At 35.5% G+C, this 20,720-nt stretch overlaps 1 protein-coding gene across 1 annotated transcript in view; it reads left to right on the forward strand.

Moving 5' to 3' along the window:
* LOC143244239 (microphthalmia-associated transcription factor-like) overlaps positions 1 to 20,720 on the forward strand; it is a 46,641-nt gene that overhangs the window by 13,032 nt on the left and 12,889 nt on the right. The window contains exon 3 of the mRNA XM_076488548.1: positions 878 to 1,087. Coding sequence (XP_076344663.1) covers positions 878 to 1,087 — 210 coding nt within the window. The remainder of the gene's footprint in view (positions 1 to 877; positions 1,088 to 20,720) is intronic.

The following is a 20,720-nucleotide window of genomic DNA, read 5'->3' on the forward strand; positions in this document are numbered from 1 at the left end:
ATTCATTAATATAAGTGTTATCTGATGAAACTTGGTATATTTGTAATCCTTTAAATTCTACCAGTTTTAGTTTTAAAAAGAAAAGTGATCCATTTAAAAATCATGTTGAAAACTGTGTATTACAGCAGCTAATGAATTCCTGATAATTTACAGTGTATCTAGTAACTAATGAATTCCCGATAATTTACAGTGTATCTAGTAACTAATGAATTCCCGATAATTTACAGTGCATCTAGTAACTAATGAATTCCCGATAATTTACAGTGCATCTAGTAACTAATGAATTCCCGATAATTTACAGTGCATCTAGTAACTAATGAATTTCCGATAATTTACAGTGCATCTAGTAACTAATGAATTCCCGATAATTTACAGTGCATCTAGTAACTAATGAATTCCCGATAATTTACAGTGCATCTAGTAACTAATGAATTCCCGATAATTTACAGTGCATCTAGTAACTCATGAATTCTCGATAATTTACAGTGCATCTAGTAACTCATGAATTCCCGATAATTTACAGTGCATCTAGTAACTCATGAATTCCCAATAATTTACAGTGCATCTATTAACTCATGAATTCCCGATAATTTACAGTGCATCTAGTAACTCATGAATTCCCGATAATTTACAGTGCATCTAGTAACTCATGAATTCCCGATAATTTACAGTGCATCTAGTAACTCATGAATTTCCGATAATTTACAGTGCATCTAGTAACTCATGAATTTCCGATAATTTACAGTGTATCTAGTAATAAATCACAGATGAGAAGAGTTAAACTAGCAGTTATACTTGTCTGGAGAGTTGGTATTTCTGCTAGTATGTTATAATATTCAAAGATAAAATATCTAACTGGTGATCCACTGACTTTCAGGTCCAGACTCGTTTAGAAAATCCAACCAAATACCATGTGATTCAGAGCCAAAAAAGACAAGTACAGCAGTATCTCAGTAGTACCCATCGCAATAATCGTCCTCAGATCCATTTTTTGTCATCCGCAGCCAACAGTGAAAGTTGTGACCCAAGTCCAGACAGTCAATCATCTGTTCCACCAAGCAGTTCAACAGCCACTTGTACCACAGAAGTGAGTTTTTTAATTTCTGTTCAGGTATTTGAACTAAGTTTAATAGTTAAATATGCATGGAAGTTTACTCATTGACTGAGCTGAATAAATTATTTAAGTTATTGAATTTGTATAAAAATAGTAAACTGGGTTCACTTTGTGCTTTGCTGGTCTGATACTTGTGACTTTGTTATGTATGTTTTTGCTTTTTAAAATAAAATATTCTGTTGGGAGGTGCATTTTGATTATGTATGTGAGTGTTAATTTTATGAATTTATAAGTAAAACTTTCATCCTTATGATGTGGGGGGTGTTTAAGGCATCCAGTAGATAACTTCCTTCCATCCATGTTTCTTTAACAAATGTATCAATGTCTGGTTGTTTTCCCATTTATTTTGGAACATTTGTTCATGGACATGACTAAATCTAATCAAAGTAATCTTCATTATTGATTTCTAACTTTTCTTTGTTGACCAGTCCTAGCTTACTTGGGTCTAGAATCTTTGTTAATCTTTATTTATATTGTATCTCTGTTCTAAGCAGATACACTTTATTACTTCCTTGGTACATTTGTTACACAACTTACTTTCATGTATTTTACCTTTTGCACCAGGTGTAAGTTGTTATTAATCTTTTTTTTCTGATCCATTGATGGTGAATGTCTATTTTTAACCTTACTAATACCTTTTCCCAAAGGATAAAAATGTGTTTTGTGTTCTTCTGTATCACGGGAAGTAAAGTGAATACTGATTTCAGATACAATAAAACAGATGAAGTTAAATGAATAAAATATAAACATTTCCTGTAATCATCTGCTATATTTCATAATCATGTATTTGAGGAACAACTTGAATGGCAACAGGGCAGCATCATTTTTTTTCTGATGACATATTTGATTTTAAAACTTGTATATTTTTAGCATTACGTTTGGCCCAGCAGTAGTGGGAAATCAACCTTTCTTGTTTCTTGTGAAATATAAATAAAATTGTTTATGGTTAGCCTTGTTCTAAAAACATTTTTGATGTTAAATTATTTTAAGCATAAATAATTTCTGAAGTAAGAAAATACGAAACACCTTTCTACTAGTAATTATTATTCATTAAAAACGTTCAGTGCCATCCATCACTCCAAGTATGATTTTGTTTAAAGTTTTTTTACTGCATTTTGAAACAAGTACAAACATAATAAAATGTGTTGCACATACACATTTTACTTAACATCCACACGTGTTTTTATTTTAACTAAGAATGAGTACTATAATTTATTTGTCCTGAACTCTTAAGAAAACATGTGTCACAGTAAGGTTACTAGTATATGTATGTAAGTGTTAACTAACACGGAACTGAACCTGAAGAAATGGATAACATTTAAGTTATGTCCATCAGAGCAATGTGATGAGTCATGTTGCATTTCCTGTGCTTTGAAGTCTAGAAGTAAAGTTTCCAGAGAAAAAAGGATGTGTGATTCAGTCGGTCATCTCCAAAAATAAATATTAAAATTAAGTTCTTTATAATTGCATAGGTTTTTGTTGGTTTTTTTGTACGTGTATATATAGAAAAAATATTTTCTTTAATGACATTTTTATTTCAAAATTAATTTCATGTTTTAATTGAGACATAAGTGGTAACAAAACTGACACATTTTTAATTTTGTTGTTAATATAAAAATATAAAAGTGTATTTCTTACTTACTGTGCTATGTCTGGTTATTTAACCTTTTCATAACAATGTTAAGATTTTTCATAACAACGTTTCAACTTCTTAGGTTATCTTCAAGTTAACAAAGAGAGTTTGTAACTGACCATTATCAGGTGCATGTCTTAAGGACAAGAGTGTTACTTAAAGGTCTTAAAAATCACACGAATATAAATGTGTTTGAAAAACAATTATGAACCACAAAAAACAATAAAAACAACAACATGGATTATTTTTGATGCATTATAACCTTGTACATAACATGTTTGAAGTTCGTGTAGTTTTATTTTACTACAATGTCTGAGTAAAGCAGGTAAAACTCGTTTACTAGTGCGTGGCTTACTATACAGTATAGAATATTTACAGACGTTAAATTTATTATTCTGTTGCCGTGGTAACAGCGAGGATGATGTAATTGTCTGTTCACATTACAGATGCTCACCAGTTTAATGGTTACAGACAACGTTATCAAAGTGCTTGTTTTAGTTTTGCTTTTAGTAACCTTACGATGTTTGCATGGCTAATTGTCTCGTCCTTTACTCCAGCTAATATAATTGTCTTCGTTAAAAAAGGACACTTAAACTGGGTTCGGTTCGTAACTAGGAAGAGTGAAACAATTTGAAAGTAATATAGGAATAACCTGCATATCTAGCGTTAAATTCCTACTTAATTTTGGTTTTGTGACGGCACCAATTTCGCCTCATCATCTTCACTCCCCCCACAAACAAAAAAGTATTCATGTTTTTGTTATTATTTTCATTTTCTTTATTCTTTAGAAGTACCTTAAATACATTAAACTGTTACACGATTTTTCTTTTTTGCCATGAAAATAAAGTGTATTGTATTTTTTATTGATTTTTGTATATTGTAGTTTATGTTTTCAGTAACTAATTTATTAAAAATCTTGTCATCAAATAATAAAGTATCTTACAAATATTACTCACACATGAATAGTCGGACCCCGACGATAAGTTTTTACATCTGATTTATGAATTTTGGCAAACTGTTTCAACTAAACAAAAAAGTAGGATCTGTTGAAAATATCATCTGGTGGGACAGCGATAAGTCTTCGATATACGAAAATATACACACACCTCTCAGTTGTCACTTCTTTTTGCTAGCTCCTATGTCGTCTTGGAGCGTTACAACCTGTTGCATAATATTTCTTGAAAGTCTTGAATATGAAGTTGTCTATGTGCGATGAAACATGTGAAATTAGTACTGGTGTAGACTCCGGAATTCATGTTAAAAAACGCATTCAGAATACAGGTTAACATTTTCTTTAGTTCTGTTCATCCCATTTTTCAGTTGTTTCTAATTTTTATTTGTTTGGCAAACATTTATTTGTTGAGTGAATAGACAGTTCTTAATTTAATCGAATGTGAAAAGTGATCCGAAATGTGGAAGTTACCCAGCGAATAATAGAGTACTGGTTGCGTGATTTTGGTCCTAGGATCGAAACCTACCTCCGAACATGATTGCCATCTTAACCGTGGAGGCATTGTAATGTGACAGCTCCTCCCACTGTTAGTTGGTAAAGAGTAGTCCAAGAAATGGTGGTGGATCTCCTGTCCGGTTGCCTTCCTTCTAGTCTCTCGCTTCAAAATTAGAGTACATTCATACGAAAATTCTTAAAACAAACTTAAACGTTTCGATAATGAATGTTAATCTCACTACAAAGATGATCCATTATGTGTTAACATCCATCACCCAGAATTGGTGGGCTCAATTACAATAATTATTTTTTTTTGTCCGGTAACTCGAAATTGCCCTAACGGTTTACTTTGACCATTTTTGCTTGATAAGGGGAATGAAAAGACTGGAGTTGGACACATTTCCACGTTTTTATATAGGCTTTCAGCTCTGAATTTAAAGACACAAACATCTAATCAGTTAATAAATGAGTCAGTTCCTTAAGACAAGGTATGTAATTAGCATATAATGAGCTCATTGGAAAGTTAATAAGAAAATAAAGAAGGGGAACGTTATTTTCCTTCATCTGTAATTACAATACTTTGACAACCTAGTTTGTCTTGACACAAATTGACGATAAGATGTATCGGTTCGCAACATGTGAATTGCGAATGCAAACTTCGTCACTCCACAGGCTCGCCCTTTCAGCCGTGGAGGCGTTAATACCCGTTTGTTAAACCGACTGTTCGTTGATAAAAACAATAGCCCAAGAGACTTCCTTATAAATTAGAGACAGATAGGGGTCCGGCATGGCCAAGTGTGTTAAGGCGTTCGACTCGTAATCCGAGGGTCGCGGGTTCGAATCCCGGTCGCACAAAACATGCTCGCCCTTCCAGCCGTGGGGGCGTTATAATGTGACGGTCAATCCCACTATTCGTTGGTAAAAGAGTAGCCCAAGAGTTGGCGGTGGGTGGTGATGACTAGCTGCCTTCCTTCTAGTCTTACACTGCTAAATTAGGGACGGCTAGCGCAGATAGCCCTCGAGTCGCTTTGCGCGAAATTCAAAACAAACAAACAAAGAGACAGATAGCCCTCTAGTGGCTTTGCGTGAAATTAACCAAACAAACTTTACGCCCCACAATAAGTAGAGATGTACTTTCTTTTTCTGGTTAATGTCCGAAATGTTATAAAATAAGAAATAAAGGAAAAAACAAATCAAAGATACTGAGGTAATGAATAATGTGCGTGTCGGTCAACGTTTCGTTCACAATAATAATAACGAAGATTTGAATATACTGTTATAGAATGAATATATGGTACTATAATATAAATAAATATAAGCGAGTTTTATATTTATCGTGAGTCAAATTAGAACACAAGTCGACATCACATAAATGAAAAATAGTAATTGTTTTTATAAAAAAAAAATCCTTTCCTTGAATTTAACCAGTAGATGGCACTACCGATCTGCAACAATTGAAATTTCGTGTCAATAAATATTGTACAAAGCCTTATTGTTTGATAGGAATAGGAAATTCTTTCTAGACGACTACGGTTTCCGTGTACATTGAGCTATATCCAGCAATTGAAAAATAAAAAACAAAACTTGTGTTTTAGATTAAATTATTTTTAATAAATATTTTTATTTAATGCTTTAAGGTCGTTCAGTAGAGCGCATGTTTTCGTTACGTGGTTTAGATCATGTCAGGCTCCAAACAAAACAACAAGGTTAACCTGAAGATATGGCCTAAGAAGGTCAAAACGTTATTCTCTACTTTATTGTAATATTTTTAATACCCATACCAGCCATCTTGAGATACATTATAACCTGATGCTGTTTGTATGAAATAAAATGTATTAACAACAAAACTGGTAAAATATTTGCTGGTTTCTTAATTTAGTCTCAATTGTTTAAAGAGATTTCTTCTTCTTGTTTTTTTATTATAAACGTTTATATAACAGAAAATAACTTACGGTGTTTAACGCCTTGTAAGACGTACTTTTTTCTTTAAAAATACCTTGAAAACTCCCCATGCGTTTTCTAAGACAAAAGTGATGGGTTAAGTAAGACAAAAAGTTAGCTTACGGTCTGCTCAAAACGGCCTCTCATACAGATCGTAATCTCGTTACACTCAATTACACGTATTTTCAATAGCAAAAAAACATTTAATTAATATTGTTGATATACTGTGGAGAATATGGTGTATTTGACTGTATTTACTCAGTCGGTTGAAAAAAAGTCAAGGTTACATCAAGGTGTTGGTTGCTGAGTGAAAACATTTTTTTCTTAGAATTGTCTTTCTAGAGTTAGGGTGCGTCTTTCACGATGTAGCGTCTTACAAGGCATAAAATATGGTAATTCAGAAATAATTTAAGTTTAACATTGAATCGATAATTTTACTTTTATGATACATTTTATGCAGCTGACTCTAGCTAAGTGATTCCGTATTTCATATTTACATGATATTTATTATAAAAAGACACAACAATTATAAAGTTTCACGGCACCCTACCACTTCACGGTGACTTTGCTTCTCCATCACTAAAATCGTAATGGGCAGACAGTAATCGAGCTATTCTATCAGGATAAATGCATTTTGGCTTTTACGGCTCCTGTGTCGAGAAATCAAGCGTGACGTGACACACAATGGCTTTTGTATAGGTTAGATCTTTTGTGTCACTGCTCAAGACGCTTTTCGAGTACTTACACCAGAATTCATGAACCATAACGGTAGCCAAACGTTTATCTGGAATGTTATTTGTATGCTCTGTTTTAGAGAGAAGTCACGTTAGGCTGTTTGCTGTGCCCACTACGGAGAATCAAACTACGCATGTTGGCGTTGTAAGCCTGCATTTACAATTATAAGTTCTGGTACTGAGCGAAAAGCAATCTATGCGTAGATAGCCTAGTTGCTTTGCGTCTTAAAACACCAAACCAACCAATTTAGGCAGTAATTTGCAGCAGAAAAAGAAATGTTATTTTTTTACGTGCATTAATTATAAATCTATAAAGTATTAGAAGAAATGCGAAGAAAAGTATTAAATCAAGTATCATTTTTATCAGGCCTAAAAAGTTCGTTGTCCAATGGGTTATAGTTGTAATCGGACGAACTGATGACAAAGTCAATGAGCATTCTTCTTGTACTTTACTAGCATCAAATAGATTGGACACTTGTCAGAACTCAAGTATGTAAGGATAGATAAAAACACTTGAAGCAAAATAATGATGCGATTAGAAGTTTATAATATGTTGGTATATTCACAGATCACAATAATTACGACATAGTTTTTATTAATAAAGAAGGTCTACCACCTATAATTGTACTCCGAATGCTTGTAAGATTTAGTTGACTAAAGCTCCATCTTGTAGTATAAAAGTTAAGTATTTACTGGTGACACGTCATTTTATGTTTCATTCGTACTTATTATATTTGCTTTAGGGATTCTAACTTCCTCATCAAACCACAGTATGAATCGCCGCTGTTAATAAAGTCATGTAATGAGTCACGATGGTGACTTTTAAGTTACTTAACGACTTGCTTGTTTTGTTGAATTTCTCGCAGAAGGTACTCGAGTGCCAACCGCCCAAGTCGTTCTTAACTTTGAAGTGACAAACTGGAGGAAAGGCAGCTAATAAAACCACTCACCGCCAACTCTTGAGCTACTCTTTACAGTCAGTTGCACAGCGGCATGTCTGCAGACTTAACAATGCTAGAAACGTGGTTTCGATGCTCGTGATGTGCAGAGCACAGATGTGTAGCTTTGTGCTTAACTGTAAATAAACAGACAAAACCCTTGACAAAATGTTATGTGTTTGTTATTGTGTTATGATGAAATTTCTTTTGTTATCTACTCAAGTCGTCTGTCTAAACTTTGTGTTTACTAAACATTTTTTTTAAATATGCAGTCTATAGACATCTAAGACTTATGCTATCAGATTTTTCTCCATGTCGACAACACAGAAAAGTTTTTTCTTGTTGTTCTTGTGTGATACGTTATACTCAGTTCCTGTTTGATTTGCATGTATAGTTTTGTTTCTAATTGTAGTAACTGAAGAACAGGCTTATACTGTTTTAGTTAACTGCTGTTTGTCTTATTTTAAACCCTTGCTCGATTGGCTAACAGGAACTTTTGTTATTCTAAATCTGAACTCGACTGGCTGAAACCAGCTTTTGTTATTCTAAACCTATGTTCTATTTGCTGACTTTTGTTTTTCGTTCTAAAACACTGCCAATTAGCTAACACTAACTTTTGTTATTTTAAACATGTGCTTAATTAAAGACAGCTGCTTTTATCATTTTAATTTGATTGACACCAGCTTTTGTGATTCTAAGCCTTACTCGATTGGCTGACGTCAGCTGAATAATACGGCAGTTTTCATGTTTGTCATACTTAATTCAGTTTTACCTGTTTGTTATATAAAGATGCTAAAGATGACATCCAGTCGGACAGTGGATTAGATTATTTAGAGTGACAATAGTTGGTGTCAGCCAATCGAGTACAGGTTTAGAATCATAAAAGCTGATGTCATTCTAATCCACTATCCGCTTGGACGTCATCTTAAGCAGCGTTATATAACAAATAGTTATTAGGTACGATAAACACGAAAACTGCCGTATTATTCAGCTATTAAAAATAAATTGCACAGTATTGCAGGTGTTTGAGACAAAACTTACATAAATGTAACAATTCTTCTACGGAACTTGCTCATTAAACATATTTCATTTGTAGGATAGGAGGAAAGACATTCTGTATAACCATTAGTTTCTATTCTTTCATCCATCCTCTTCGTCACAGCGTTCGAAACATAGTAATATAGATAACTACTAGTAGAGTAACCTTCCACTTTATCTCTGTTTTCCACAATTTAAAAACGTGACGATGGTCAGAGGATTTTCAAAAGTAAAGTCTTTCCCAATGACACAGCACAGTGACAGCAGTATGTCTGCTAGAAACCGGGTTTCGTTACTCGTGGTGGGCAGAGCACAGATTTTCCTTTGTGTAGTTTTGTGAGTAATAACAAACAATAACTTTTCAAAAGTGATAATTGTGTTATTGAATATAAAAGGGTGAAAAATGTGAATCAAAGGATGAGTCGAAAAATTCTGGTCGTTCAGAACACAGGCTATTGCTTGCTATTAGGGTCAACAAATACGTTTTATAGTTTAAAAAAAACGACTATTGCTTGCTATTAGGGTTAACAAATATGTTTTATAGTTAAAAAACAACTATTGCTTGCTATTAGAGTTAACAAATATGTTTTATAGTTAAAACACAACTATTGCTTGCTATTAGGGTTAACAAATACGTTTTATAGTTTAAAAAAAAACGACTATTGCTTGCTATTAGGGTTAACAAATATGTTTTATAGTTAAAAACAACTATTGCTTGCTATTAGAGTTAACAAATATGTTTTATAGTTAAAACACAACTATTGCTTGCTATTAGGGTTAACAAATACGTTTTATAGTTTTAAAAAAAACGACTATTGGTTGCTATTAGGGTTAACAAATATGTTTTATAGTTAAAAACAACTATTGCTTGCTATTAGGGTTAACAACTATGTTTTATAGTTAAAAAACAACTATTGCTTGCTATTAGGGTTAACAAACATATTTTATAGTTAGCAAAAACAACTGAACTTAATGTTACGTATTCGGATTTTTCAGAAAATATTTTAGTTCGCGAGGCCAGCACTGGTTTTGTTTGTTTTTGTTTTATTTTTGCGCAAAGCTACACGAGAGCTATCTGCGCTAGCCGTTCCTAATTTAGCAGTGTTAAAACTGGAAGGAAGGCAGCTAGTCATTGCCACCCACCGCCAACTCTTGGGCTACTCTTTTACCAACGAATAGTGGGATTGATTGTAACATTATAACGCCCCCACGGCATGTTTGGTGTAACAGAGATTTGAACCCGCGACCCTCAGGTTACGAGTTGAGCTCCCTAACAACCTGGCCATGCTGGGTCTATGAGCACTGGGGATAAGAAGAAAACACACACACACTCGCACGATATCGAGTGCTGGCGGTAAAAAAAGAAGTACCACATTAAATCTTCAACACCTGGGTGTTCAGGTTTCACATGAGTTCGTGATGGAATGTAGGATTTTAGTTAACATTTTTGCCGCATGTAATGAGGCTTCAGTGCATCTGCATTTGTATTTATCTTTGCTTTTTTTGTGGCGTAAGATCATTGATTTAAAAACAAACAAAAAAATTGGATTTTTTATTTCTTATAATTACTTAGAATTACCATGCACAAAGTTTTCTCAAAAAGTTTAGTATAGTTTTAATTTTGAAAGGTTGTGTAAGTACGTGTAAGTAAGCTGTTCGTGTGTCGAAGGGAGATTTTTTTTTTACAAAACTGATATATAAACTGAATTGATGTGTTTATCACTGAACTGGAGGTCAGTGTCGTCAGAAGATGTGGTTAGCTGGCGTTCGTTAAGCAGGCTATTTATCTGACACCTTGACTATTAACTGGAATAGGTAGTTGTAATATAACAGCGTGACATAGTGTAAAGCGAGAATGTAATCTGTTAGAGTGTTCCTGTTGGATGGTCTGGCATGAAAAGGTGTAGCGGTGAATAACAAGCCTGGAACTGATAAAAATCGGATGATAATTTACTTTTTCCTACTTAGCTGCACCGTTTGAATAACGTGATCCAAGATGATCCTAATTGATCATGATGCACGAGTTTGTAGTTACGTGTATACACATATGTATATATATAATGAATAGTGATTTATTTTATTCAAAAGTACATATATATATTGTCGTCCCTCACATGTATTTATCACAGCCGTTTTGTCTCACCGTCTAAAATGAAGCTTGTTTGTTTTGTTTTTGAATTTCCCGCAAAGTTACACGAAGGCTATCTGCGCTAGTCTTTCCTAATTTAGCAGTGTAAGACATCACCACCCACCACCAACTGTTGGGCTACTCTTTTACCAACGAATAGTGGGATTGACCGCAACATTATAACGCCCCCACATCTGAGAGGGCGAGCATGTTTGGTGTGACGGGGATTGGAACCCGCGACCCTCAGATTACGAGTCGAACGCCTTAACCCACCTGGCCATGCCGGGCCCCTTATATAAAGCGCCCGCCTTTTTTCTGGATTTTGGACAACTAACCATTGGTCTTCGTGACAAGGGGCGTCGGTATTCAGAGCCACACACTCCACTGTTAACCAACTTACGTTACGACTTACAGTCTTGGATTACCAGTTCCTGGTAATCATCGTGATTATCACAGAGCTTCGTTGTAAGTAAACAGTTTATGATTACAGTAGAGATAATATACAGGGTGTTCGAAAAGTCACTGTGCACTTATATATTTATTAACAGACATGTTTCAATATAGAATACAGGAGGTAAATATGAATGGCAATTATAAACAATGTTGAAAGTGACCCCCGTTGGCATCAATACAGGCCTGGATCCTTTTTATTTTGTTTCTAAACACCGCTATCAGTTGATGGCTTGAAATAGGCTGAATAAAATATTATTACAAAACTGCACAGTGACTTTCCGAACACCCTGCATTATCAACTGAAACAGTTTATTGATACAGTAGAGATAATCTATCATCAACTGAAACAGTTTATCGATAATCTAATATAAACGAAGGATTCAACAAACTTACCCCCCTTAAAACACACGCACATACAGTAAAATCACTTCACATTTCAACGTGGATATTCGTTGAAATGCCCATATCAACAAGAAACCATGGTGTCGAAGCGGACATTTAATATATATTGTACTGGAGGCAGTAACGTGTGTGTATCTGTGATCAATGGCAGTTATAGTTGTATAAATCAGAAGGGAAATGCAAGCGAGATTAATATGAAAACAAGTAGTTTAACAAGTTCCGTGACCTTCTGTTGGTTGACTTTAACCTCTTTGTTTTATCTCCTCGGCTTTATGGACATCAGCTGTAAAATTCGTCTTATAAGACTATAACTTTTTATTTGTATTTGTTAAGTTTATTATGTATCAAAAACCCAACCCGTGGTGGGAAAAAGCCTACTGAAATCTATGGAGAAGGCAAAATGGTTGCTGACCCCCGTGTATTGGAAGTGGGGGACATGTCTCCAGTTTCGATGGCTATGTATTGCTTTCAGCGTCAGTTCGTTAATCTAAATAAAGGACAGCAACCTTTATTCTGCTGGAAAACTTTGTTTTCATGATATTCATATAGGATTACCCCTTCCCCCACACACCCGTCTTGGAGTGAGCTTGGGAACTTATAACGTTAAAGGTTTAGTCTTGATATTGTGGTTATTACAAAGCAGAGCAGATAGCCAGTTGTATCACTGTATCTCCTCAGAATTCCAATGTGTGTTTTTAATGGTTTTAGACCATTGCATTATCACTTCCTTTTCTGTTAATCCAATTATTGTAGTAGTGTGTGTGTGTAACGGGTCAGGTCATTATTGTATCGCTGTCTGTCCTTAGAATTCCAGTGTAACAGAAGCTTGCATAAGGATGAGAATAGATAACGATATACAAATAAAGGCATACCTAAAAACTTGTAGACAGAGGAAAACAAATACGTCACACACCATGTACAGAAGTTACTACACCTTTTATTAACTAGCATATGTTATTCTTTTCTGGGCTAGAAGGTGTAACTAAATTGGTACCACATACGTTTAAAGAAAGGAAACATGTCTCTACGATTAATTGACCGAAAAATGTTGGAGGTAATGTTGTTGTTGTTCATACAACGATTTAAAAATATATATATATACAAATAAAATTAAACCGGTGAATAGTAAACGTTATAACAAAATCTACGAGCCAGACATGACGTAATGATTAGTGTGTGGTCTAAACATCAAAAAGTCCAGGGTTCGATACCTAGATTAAGATACTGTTGAACACGCACTCAGTATATTTAGTTATAAGCGCATTATAGAAGTGACAGTCAATTCAGTTTTTGTATTCAAAGGACCGATCAGTCCTGTTATTGGATTAAGAGAGCTGGACAAAAGTCATTATGACCACAGCTGCTACTGACTGTCTACTTTACCTCTCACCAATAATTCCAAATAATTGAACCCTAGGAATCTCTTATGTGGCCATTTACCAAACATTAACGTATTAGTGGCATTTTAATTCTAACAAAATTCGTTGTTTCGATACAGTTTGTTCTTAGGCGTAATTGCTACCGCTGAGATCCGTTATTTTATAGCTGTAAAATACCACGTAGTTGTGTTGATTATTAAACAAATAATAAACGAGCGTCCGTCCTGTTGTAGACTTGTAAGAAACTATGAGAAACAATAAGATGGGTACTGCTGATTTCCTATCCTGCGTGGATCGATTAATGAATCAAACATGACCTTTCATTTCATTGGTTTGATATAAAGCACAAAGTTACACAAAGGTATCGAAATCCGATCTCTAGCTGTGTAAGACCGCAGACATACGAAGGTTCTACTGAGGGCTTTTCCTTTAATATACGTTTTTTTATAAAGACCCACGAACTGCATCTGAGTTTCATATTGCACTGACGGACTTCCTTTCATCTTGACCCATGGAGTCAGGGGTTTGAATCCCCTTCACACAAACATGCTCTCTTTTTCACTCGTTAGGTACTTTGTGATGTTACGGCCAATCCCATTATTGGTTTGTAAAAGAGTAGCCCAAGAGTTGGCTGTGGGCGATGTTGACTAGCTGCTTTCAGTATGGTTTATCAGCGCTAAATTATGGACTGCTAGCGTGGATAGCCCTCGCGAAGCTATGCTCGAAATTCGAACCAAACAAATCTTTATCCACTTAGTAGCACAGCTGTAAGTATGTAGATTAATAACACTAGACACAGGGTTTCATTACCTGTTGGGAGAAGAGTGTAGCTTTGTGTTTTACAACAGTTATACTAACCTGGAAACAGGTCTGTCTGTAGCGATAGGGTTACATTGAATTTGATATTTATTTACTCTTTGTAACTGTAATCGTTATTAGTGATATTTTTAAAATGTAGCTGCAAACGCACGTAAATTGGAAAATTAAAAGTTCTGTATTCTAACGAATTTTTTTAAGGAATTTTTTTTTAGTGTTTATGGAACCACACTGCTCCACTCTTATTGGCAATGGGCCCGGCATGGCCAAGCGCGTTAAGGCGTGCGACTCGTAATCTGAGGGTCGCGGGTTCGCATCCCCGTCGCGCCAAACATACTCGCCATGAGGGCGTTATAATGTGACGGTCAATCCCACTATTCGTTGCTAAAAGAGTAGCCCAAGAGTTGGCGATGGGTGGTGATGACTAGCTGCCTTCCCTCTAGTCTTACACTGCTAAATTAGGGACGGCTAGCACAGATAGCCCTTGAGTAGCTTTGTGCGAAATTCAAAAACAAACAACCAAACTTACAGGCAACGTAAGACTTTTGTGTGTGTGTGTGTGTGCAACATTCATCCGCCAATAAAACTTCCACTTTTTCTCATACCCATCATCAGGATGAGGAACTAATTTGCGTTTAGAGACAGAACAGGTAAATGAAATTGCTCGAACGGCCATTTGTTTTAACACCTTGCACTATTTTAGAGTAGTGTGTTGTCTGTCAGTCAGTAGACAATAAAATGACGTCACATAAAGAACGCTTAACGAGAAGAATTGCTACGACACAACATGACGTACGAACTTGATGAGCAAGAAATAAAATCATTTGTTACTCTGAATTTTGGTTTATTTACTTTTGAAACAGAACACTCTCAGGGAACCTACATAATTACATCTAGTCTGTACATATAAAATGTTCTTAGCGTTCTACAGAATCAAGAAAATTAGTGGATCATATCGAAGAGCACACTTTACCAAGATACGAGAACATGTCTTAACGTGCCCGAGAATGTAGTGACATTTTGATATACAAATCACTGCTGTGCAACAAGATATTAACACATTTGAAAATACCAGAGGATCTGGTTCGGGCGCTTCTACCCGTAATGGCATGAACCAAACTACAAATTCATTTCTTATAAATTCGAGTGTCTACGTCTCCTTGCACAAAAGAAAAAAAGAAAGAAAATCCATTTCTAATTTTCGAGTCGTGGGTGCTTTGTTAGAGTGAGAGTCAAATTTCACTGTTACATTAGAGAAGCCCAAAGGGTTGGTGGTGTATCAATTTAAAATTAGGAAGGGTTAGCATCACTAGCTTTAGTACAGCATCCTTCATCCACCTCACAATCACCACCCAACATTTAGTACAGCATCCCTCATCCACCTCACAATCACCATCCAACAACGAACACTCAAAACTGTATTAAGTTTATGTTCTTTTGTTGTTGTTTTTTCATGCCAGTTCCATAATTTTAACACTCTTAGGTCACGTAAAATAACTTCTGGCGCACACACAATGTATGTATTATATATTAGATGTATTTCTGCAGAACGTGTTCTGTTCCAAGAGTAAATAAAACTAAAATTCAGAGTAATAAATATTTTTATTTGGATTCCATATGTCATACTGTGTTGTAGCCTCTAGAGTGCATAATTCTTCTCGCGAATCATGGCAAGCGTATGTTTTACTGAAATCACAACAGTACAAAGTGCAGCATTAAATGTCTCTTATGTTACTTTATTTCAGTGTCTACTGACTGACAAATGTGGGTGAAACTGGTGCCTCCTTCAGGCCGCCATCGGCCCCCTTTCGAGGAAAATACGTAAATTATAACTGGCTTTCATTGCCTTTCTGTGCCGATTGTTTTGCATTTATAACGCCTTGGTGGAAAGCACGCTAGGCCTATCGTCTTAAATTTCAAGTTTTGAAATGAAGACTTTATATAAGCTATCATTATCGGCTCAGGTTTCGAACCTTATATCCTTGCCTTAACCGAAACAGATCCGACCTTGTATCTTTGCCTTTACCGAAACAGATTGTTTCTAAGCCAAATATAAACAACAAAACTTGTCTAAAACACGTTTCGTGTCTGTGCTAGCACAGTGTTTTTTAACAGGTAGTATGTTGTAATCTCTAACCATAGAAGTTATTATATTACATGTGACTAACATTTGGTGAGGCCAGGGTCTAAGGTTCTAAGGTTGTAGGTTATTTACACTGATTCGAGGTCAAGGATAAGCTTGGATCACTTAGATGGCAAACATCTGTTGCGATTTAATTTAGTTTAGCAGCAATTTGTTGAATTAATGTGCAGTGTGTATTGACTTGTACATTCCACTACATTAATAATTTAACCCTAGAATTATCGTTATGCACTACGTCGGATTGCTAACACTTATTTTAGATTTGTTTACACCAAATCACTTGTAGGTCCCTTCTTTGTTACAGGGGTCTAATTAACACGGGTCACATACACACAGAAAATGAGTTATTTCACCCTATTGTATGCTAGTTCTTTGCATTTACAGTTTGTTCTGACACGGCCAAACTCGTATTTTGAGAGGCACGGGTTCGAATCCTTGTCACACCAAACATGTTCACCCTTTTAGTCGTGGTCAACTCCACTATTTGTTAGTAAAAAAGTAGCTCAAGAATTGACCAGTTGCCTTGTCTTATACTGCTAAATTAGGAAACGGCTAACGCAGGTCGCCCTCATGTAGCTTTGCGCGAAATTCAAAACAAACAAACAAACAAAGCATCTACAAACAAATACCCAAAATGACTCATGATTACTCTAAACGCGAGCTCTACCGGCAGTGAACCATAATAGAAACAAGTCAGTACGTTTCGAATATACTATGTTCCAGAACATTCGGAACTCTAGAAGAAACATTCATAACCTCTTACTTGCAGAAGTGGCTAATATGGAATAATATTGTATCTGTAATGTTGTTATACTTGGGAATAAAAGAAAAATTATTTATTAGTTTCACTGATTGTATGGACTCGTGACGAATATATATAAACAGAGAGGAACGCGACTATCAATCACTTCGTTACCATTGAAACTTAGGCTTGTACAATGAAAGCGTTTGTTCATTTAAATGAATGGTAGGAAGCTAAAACATTATTATTTGTTCTTTTGCCCCTGACTTACGTTTAATTTATTCACGTTTGCTCTTGTGTCCTGATTGGCTGTCTGAGAACGTGTGTCGTCACACCTTCGTGTTGAGAAAGTAGTAACACTTAAAACCACGTGTAGTAAAAGTGTAAGTAACACTCAGGACCACGTGTATTGGTATTTTATCCGTATTTCTTCTGTCCCTATTACAACTCACCTTTTACAATGGTATCTGTGCCTTTTTTAAAACCGTGGAATCTATGTGAATAACACTCTCCAAAGTGGGTATATTTTTGTATAATGTAAGTGTGCAACATGTATGTGAGTTGTCTGATAACTTGCGCGTGTTGATGTGTGTACCTAAAGCTTGAGGCTACGTAGTTATATCTATATATTGACCAGCAAGTGCAGGACTATATCTGTAGTTATATTTATATATATTGACCAGTTATTGTAGGACTATATATGTATATATTGTCTTGTGAAGTGGTTTTACAGGTGGTGAATTATATGTACATACTATCTAGTAAATGTGGGTTTACATGTGGTGAATTATGTTTACACATTGTCTAGTAAATGTGGATTTACATGTGGTGAATTATGTGTACATATTGTCTAGTAAACGTGGGTTTACATGTGGTGAATTATGCGTACATATTGTCAAGTAAATGTGGGTTTACATGTGGTGAATTATGTGTGTATGTTATTTGATAAGTTTTATCTGCATGCAGTAAAGTATGTAATTATCAAACGTCTATAAATAAGTGTTGGTTTCAAACAACAACAGTATAATACTACTAATAAATTAAACCAAAGTGTATTTGTCGCTACGTGTGGTTATATACCAGAATCCTACAGAATCCTATCTAGAGAATAACGGTTTTCTTGGAAAGATTTGGCTTCTTGTGTAGGGGTGTTTATATGATTTTGTGTACTTTAATCCTGTAAGTTTTTGGCATTGCCATCCATATTGGGCCCGGCATGGCCAAGCGTTCGACTCGTAATCCGAGAGTCGCAGGTTCGAATCCCGGTCGCACCAAACATGCTCGCCCTTTCAGCTGTGGGGTTGTTATAATGTTACGGTCAATCCCACTATTCCTTGCTAAAAGAGTAGCCCAAGAGTTGGCGGTGGGTGGTGATGACTAGCTGCCTTCCCTCTAGTCTTACACTGCTAAATTAGGGACGGCTACCACAGATAGCCCTCGAGTAGCTTTGCGTGAAATTCAAAACAAACAAACCATCCATATTTCATCCTTAGTTTATTAAAAAAATTTATTACTTTTTTTTTAGAAAAAATCGGTCCTACATGGCCGTGTAATTAGCGAACGATCAACTTGTAATCTGAGAGTCGAGAGTTTGAATCCCCGTCACACCAAAATATGCTCGCCTTTTCAGTCGACGTTATAATGTGACGGTCAATCCCATTATTCGCAGGTAAAAGCGTAGAACGAGAGTTGCGATGGGTGGTGATGACTAGCTAGCTGTCTTTCCTCTATTCTTAAACTGTCACATAAGGAACGGCTGGAGTAGCTGGATCTCGTGTAGATTTGGGCGAAATTAAAAAACAAACAAACTTACTTATAAACATTATATTTGTATTGTTTCATAAATTGGACGTTCTTGCAGTTTAAGAAATTTTCGGCCGTAAACCAAATATCTCACGAGGTTCGTTTAGCTGAGGAGATTTAGGTTAATCCTAAAATACACATATTAAGTTAATAATGCGGAAAAGTGTCTGTAACAAATTTGTAATCACAAGGCTAGATATTTGAAACATCCTAACCAATACTGATAATTCAATAAATGATAGAATATACCTAAATTATGTAACACACAAACACTAGCTATAACCTTCAAGCACCGTATGATACCATAAAATATTTCCTGCATTTCAAGCTGTGGGCACATTATAAGGGTGACAGTCAAAATATTAGCGGGGATGGTAGTTGATAGAGTGACGCTGACTTTTTCCTTTTTTGTAGTTAATAATTCAGAATTAGGGACAATGAAAGCCAGTCTTAGAAGCATGTCCATAAAATACAAATGTCTAAAGTACCTCAATAATTTTGTTAGAAACTTAGAATATGTTCACACTTAAAAGTTCATGGATTATAATAAATACAAGTTCTGGTGAATTTGGGAAAATCGGTTTTTGCTAAAGTGCCATTTGGTAGTTCGAAAGTGAGTACTTTTGGACAACAGGTAATCACTGTGAACTTATTACTCTGAAACTACACTCTTGTGCAAATTAATTGAAACAAGACGGAAAATTACGATTTTTTTAATTTTTTGCATTTTATTTCTGAGAATCCAAAAATTACTCACACATTAATACATGATATGGCCGCCTTTATTTTTCGGAAGATCATTAATCCGCTTTGACATTGAGTCCACGAGTTGACTGCAATCTTCACTAATTTTTGGATCGCGGTACCACACCTCAATTATGTCCTCAATTTGCTTATCTTTCGTAGTACAGTCTTTTCCCTAAAGTTTTTCTTTACAAATCGCCCAAAGATTTTCAATAGGATTTAAGTTCGGAGAGTTTCCAGGCCAGTTCAGCACCTTTATTCGCGTTGTTGTCATAAAATTCTTCACAAGTTTCGATGTGTGGCACGGAGCCAGATCTTGCTGAAAAATGTCAGATCCATCTGAAAATCTCTTTTTCAATTCTGGAACGACTCTTCTCTACAAAACTTCAATGTACTGTGGTCCTCGCATCATACCTTCTACGACATGTAAGCCTCCGACGCCATAGTAGCTGAAAAAGCCCCAAAACATCTTCTTCAAGGGATGTTTTACGAACTGATTGATGCGAGATTGTCGAAGTTTCTCACCTGGAGATCTGCAAACATGCAGACTTCTTTGACCCTGTATGAAGAAATGAGTTTCGTCACTGAATACCGCCTTCCTCTATTGTTCTTGCATCCAGTTCTTGTATATCAGACCCCATTGATACTGTTTATTCTTCATTGAGTTGGTAAGAAGTTGTTTTTTGACTGGTATCCTTGCCCTTCTAAAGCAATTTCGAATGACGTAATATTCCTCAAAATTTCGTTATATATCCCAAAAATAGATCGACCGTACTGCAAAACATAGTTAATGACGCCGTCTGTGTGAAAAAATGACCATTAAAGGAAATCAGCGGGTCCAGCGAGCCTACTCCAGCCGCCATGCTGAAAATATTGTAAAACGACCATTTGTTTCAATTAATTTGTACAAGGGTGTATATCGACATGCTGTTATGCTGCAAAACAAAAACGAAAAAAAAAAAAAAAACTCCACACGTTGGGGCAACAGGAGTAGCCCAAGAAGTGTTGATAGATACGTTAAAATAATAATTGTAAAATCCTACTATGCTGTCTAACGAAAGTAGCTCAAGAAGTGAAGGTGGGTGGGGATGGATGATTAGTTGCCTTCCCACAAGTTTATGACTTCAAAATCAGATAGTTAGCTTTCCCTGTAGCTCTACTCAAAAAACTAAACAAAAAAAACAACAAGAATCTAACACGACATTGCAGCTTATTTGAGAAAGATACACTGCCTTGTTTAGCAGACCTTGTAGTTGGAAGAAGTG

Source organism: Tachypleus tridentatus, chromosome 2, assembly GCF_004210375.1.
Source record: "Tachypleus tridentatus isolate NWPU-2018 chromosome 2, ASM421037v1, whole genome shotgun sequence".
In the NCBI taxonomy this organism is placed as follows: Eukaryota; Metazoa; Arthropoda; class Merostomata; order Xiphosura; family Limulidae; genus Tachypleus; species Tachypleus tridentatus.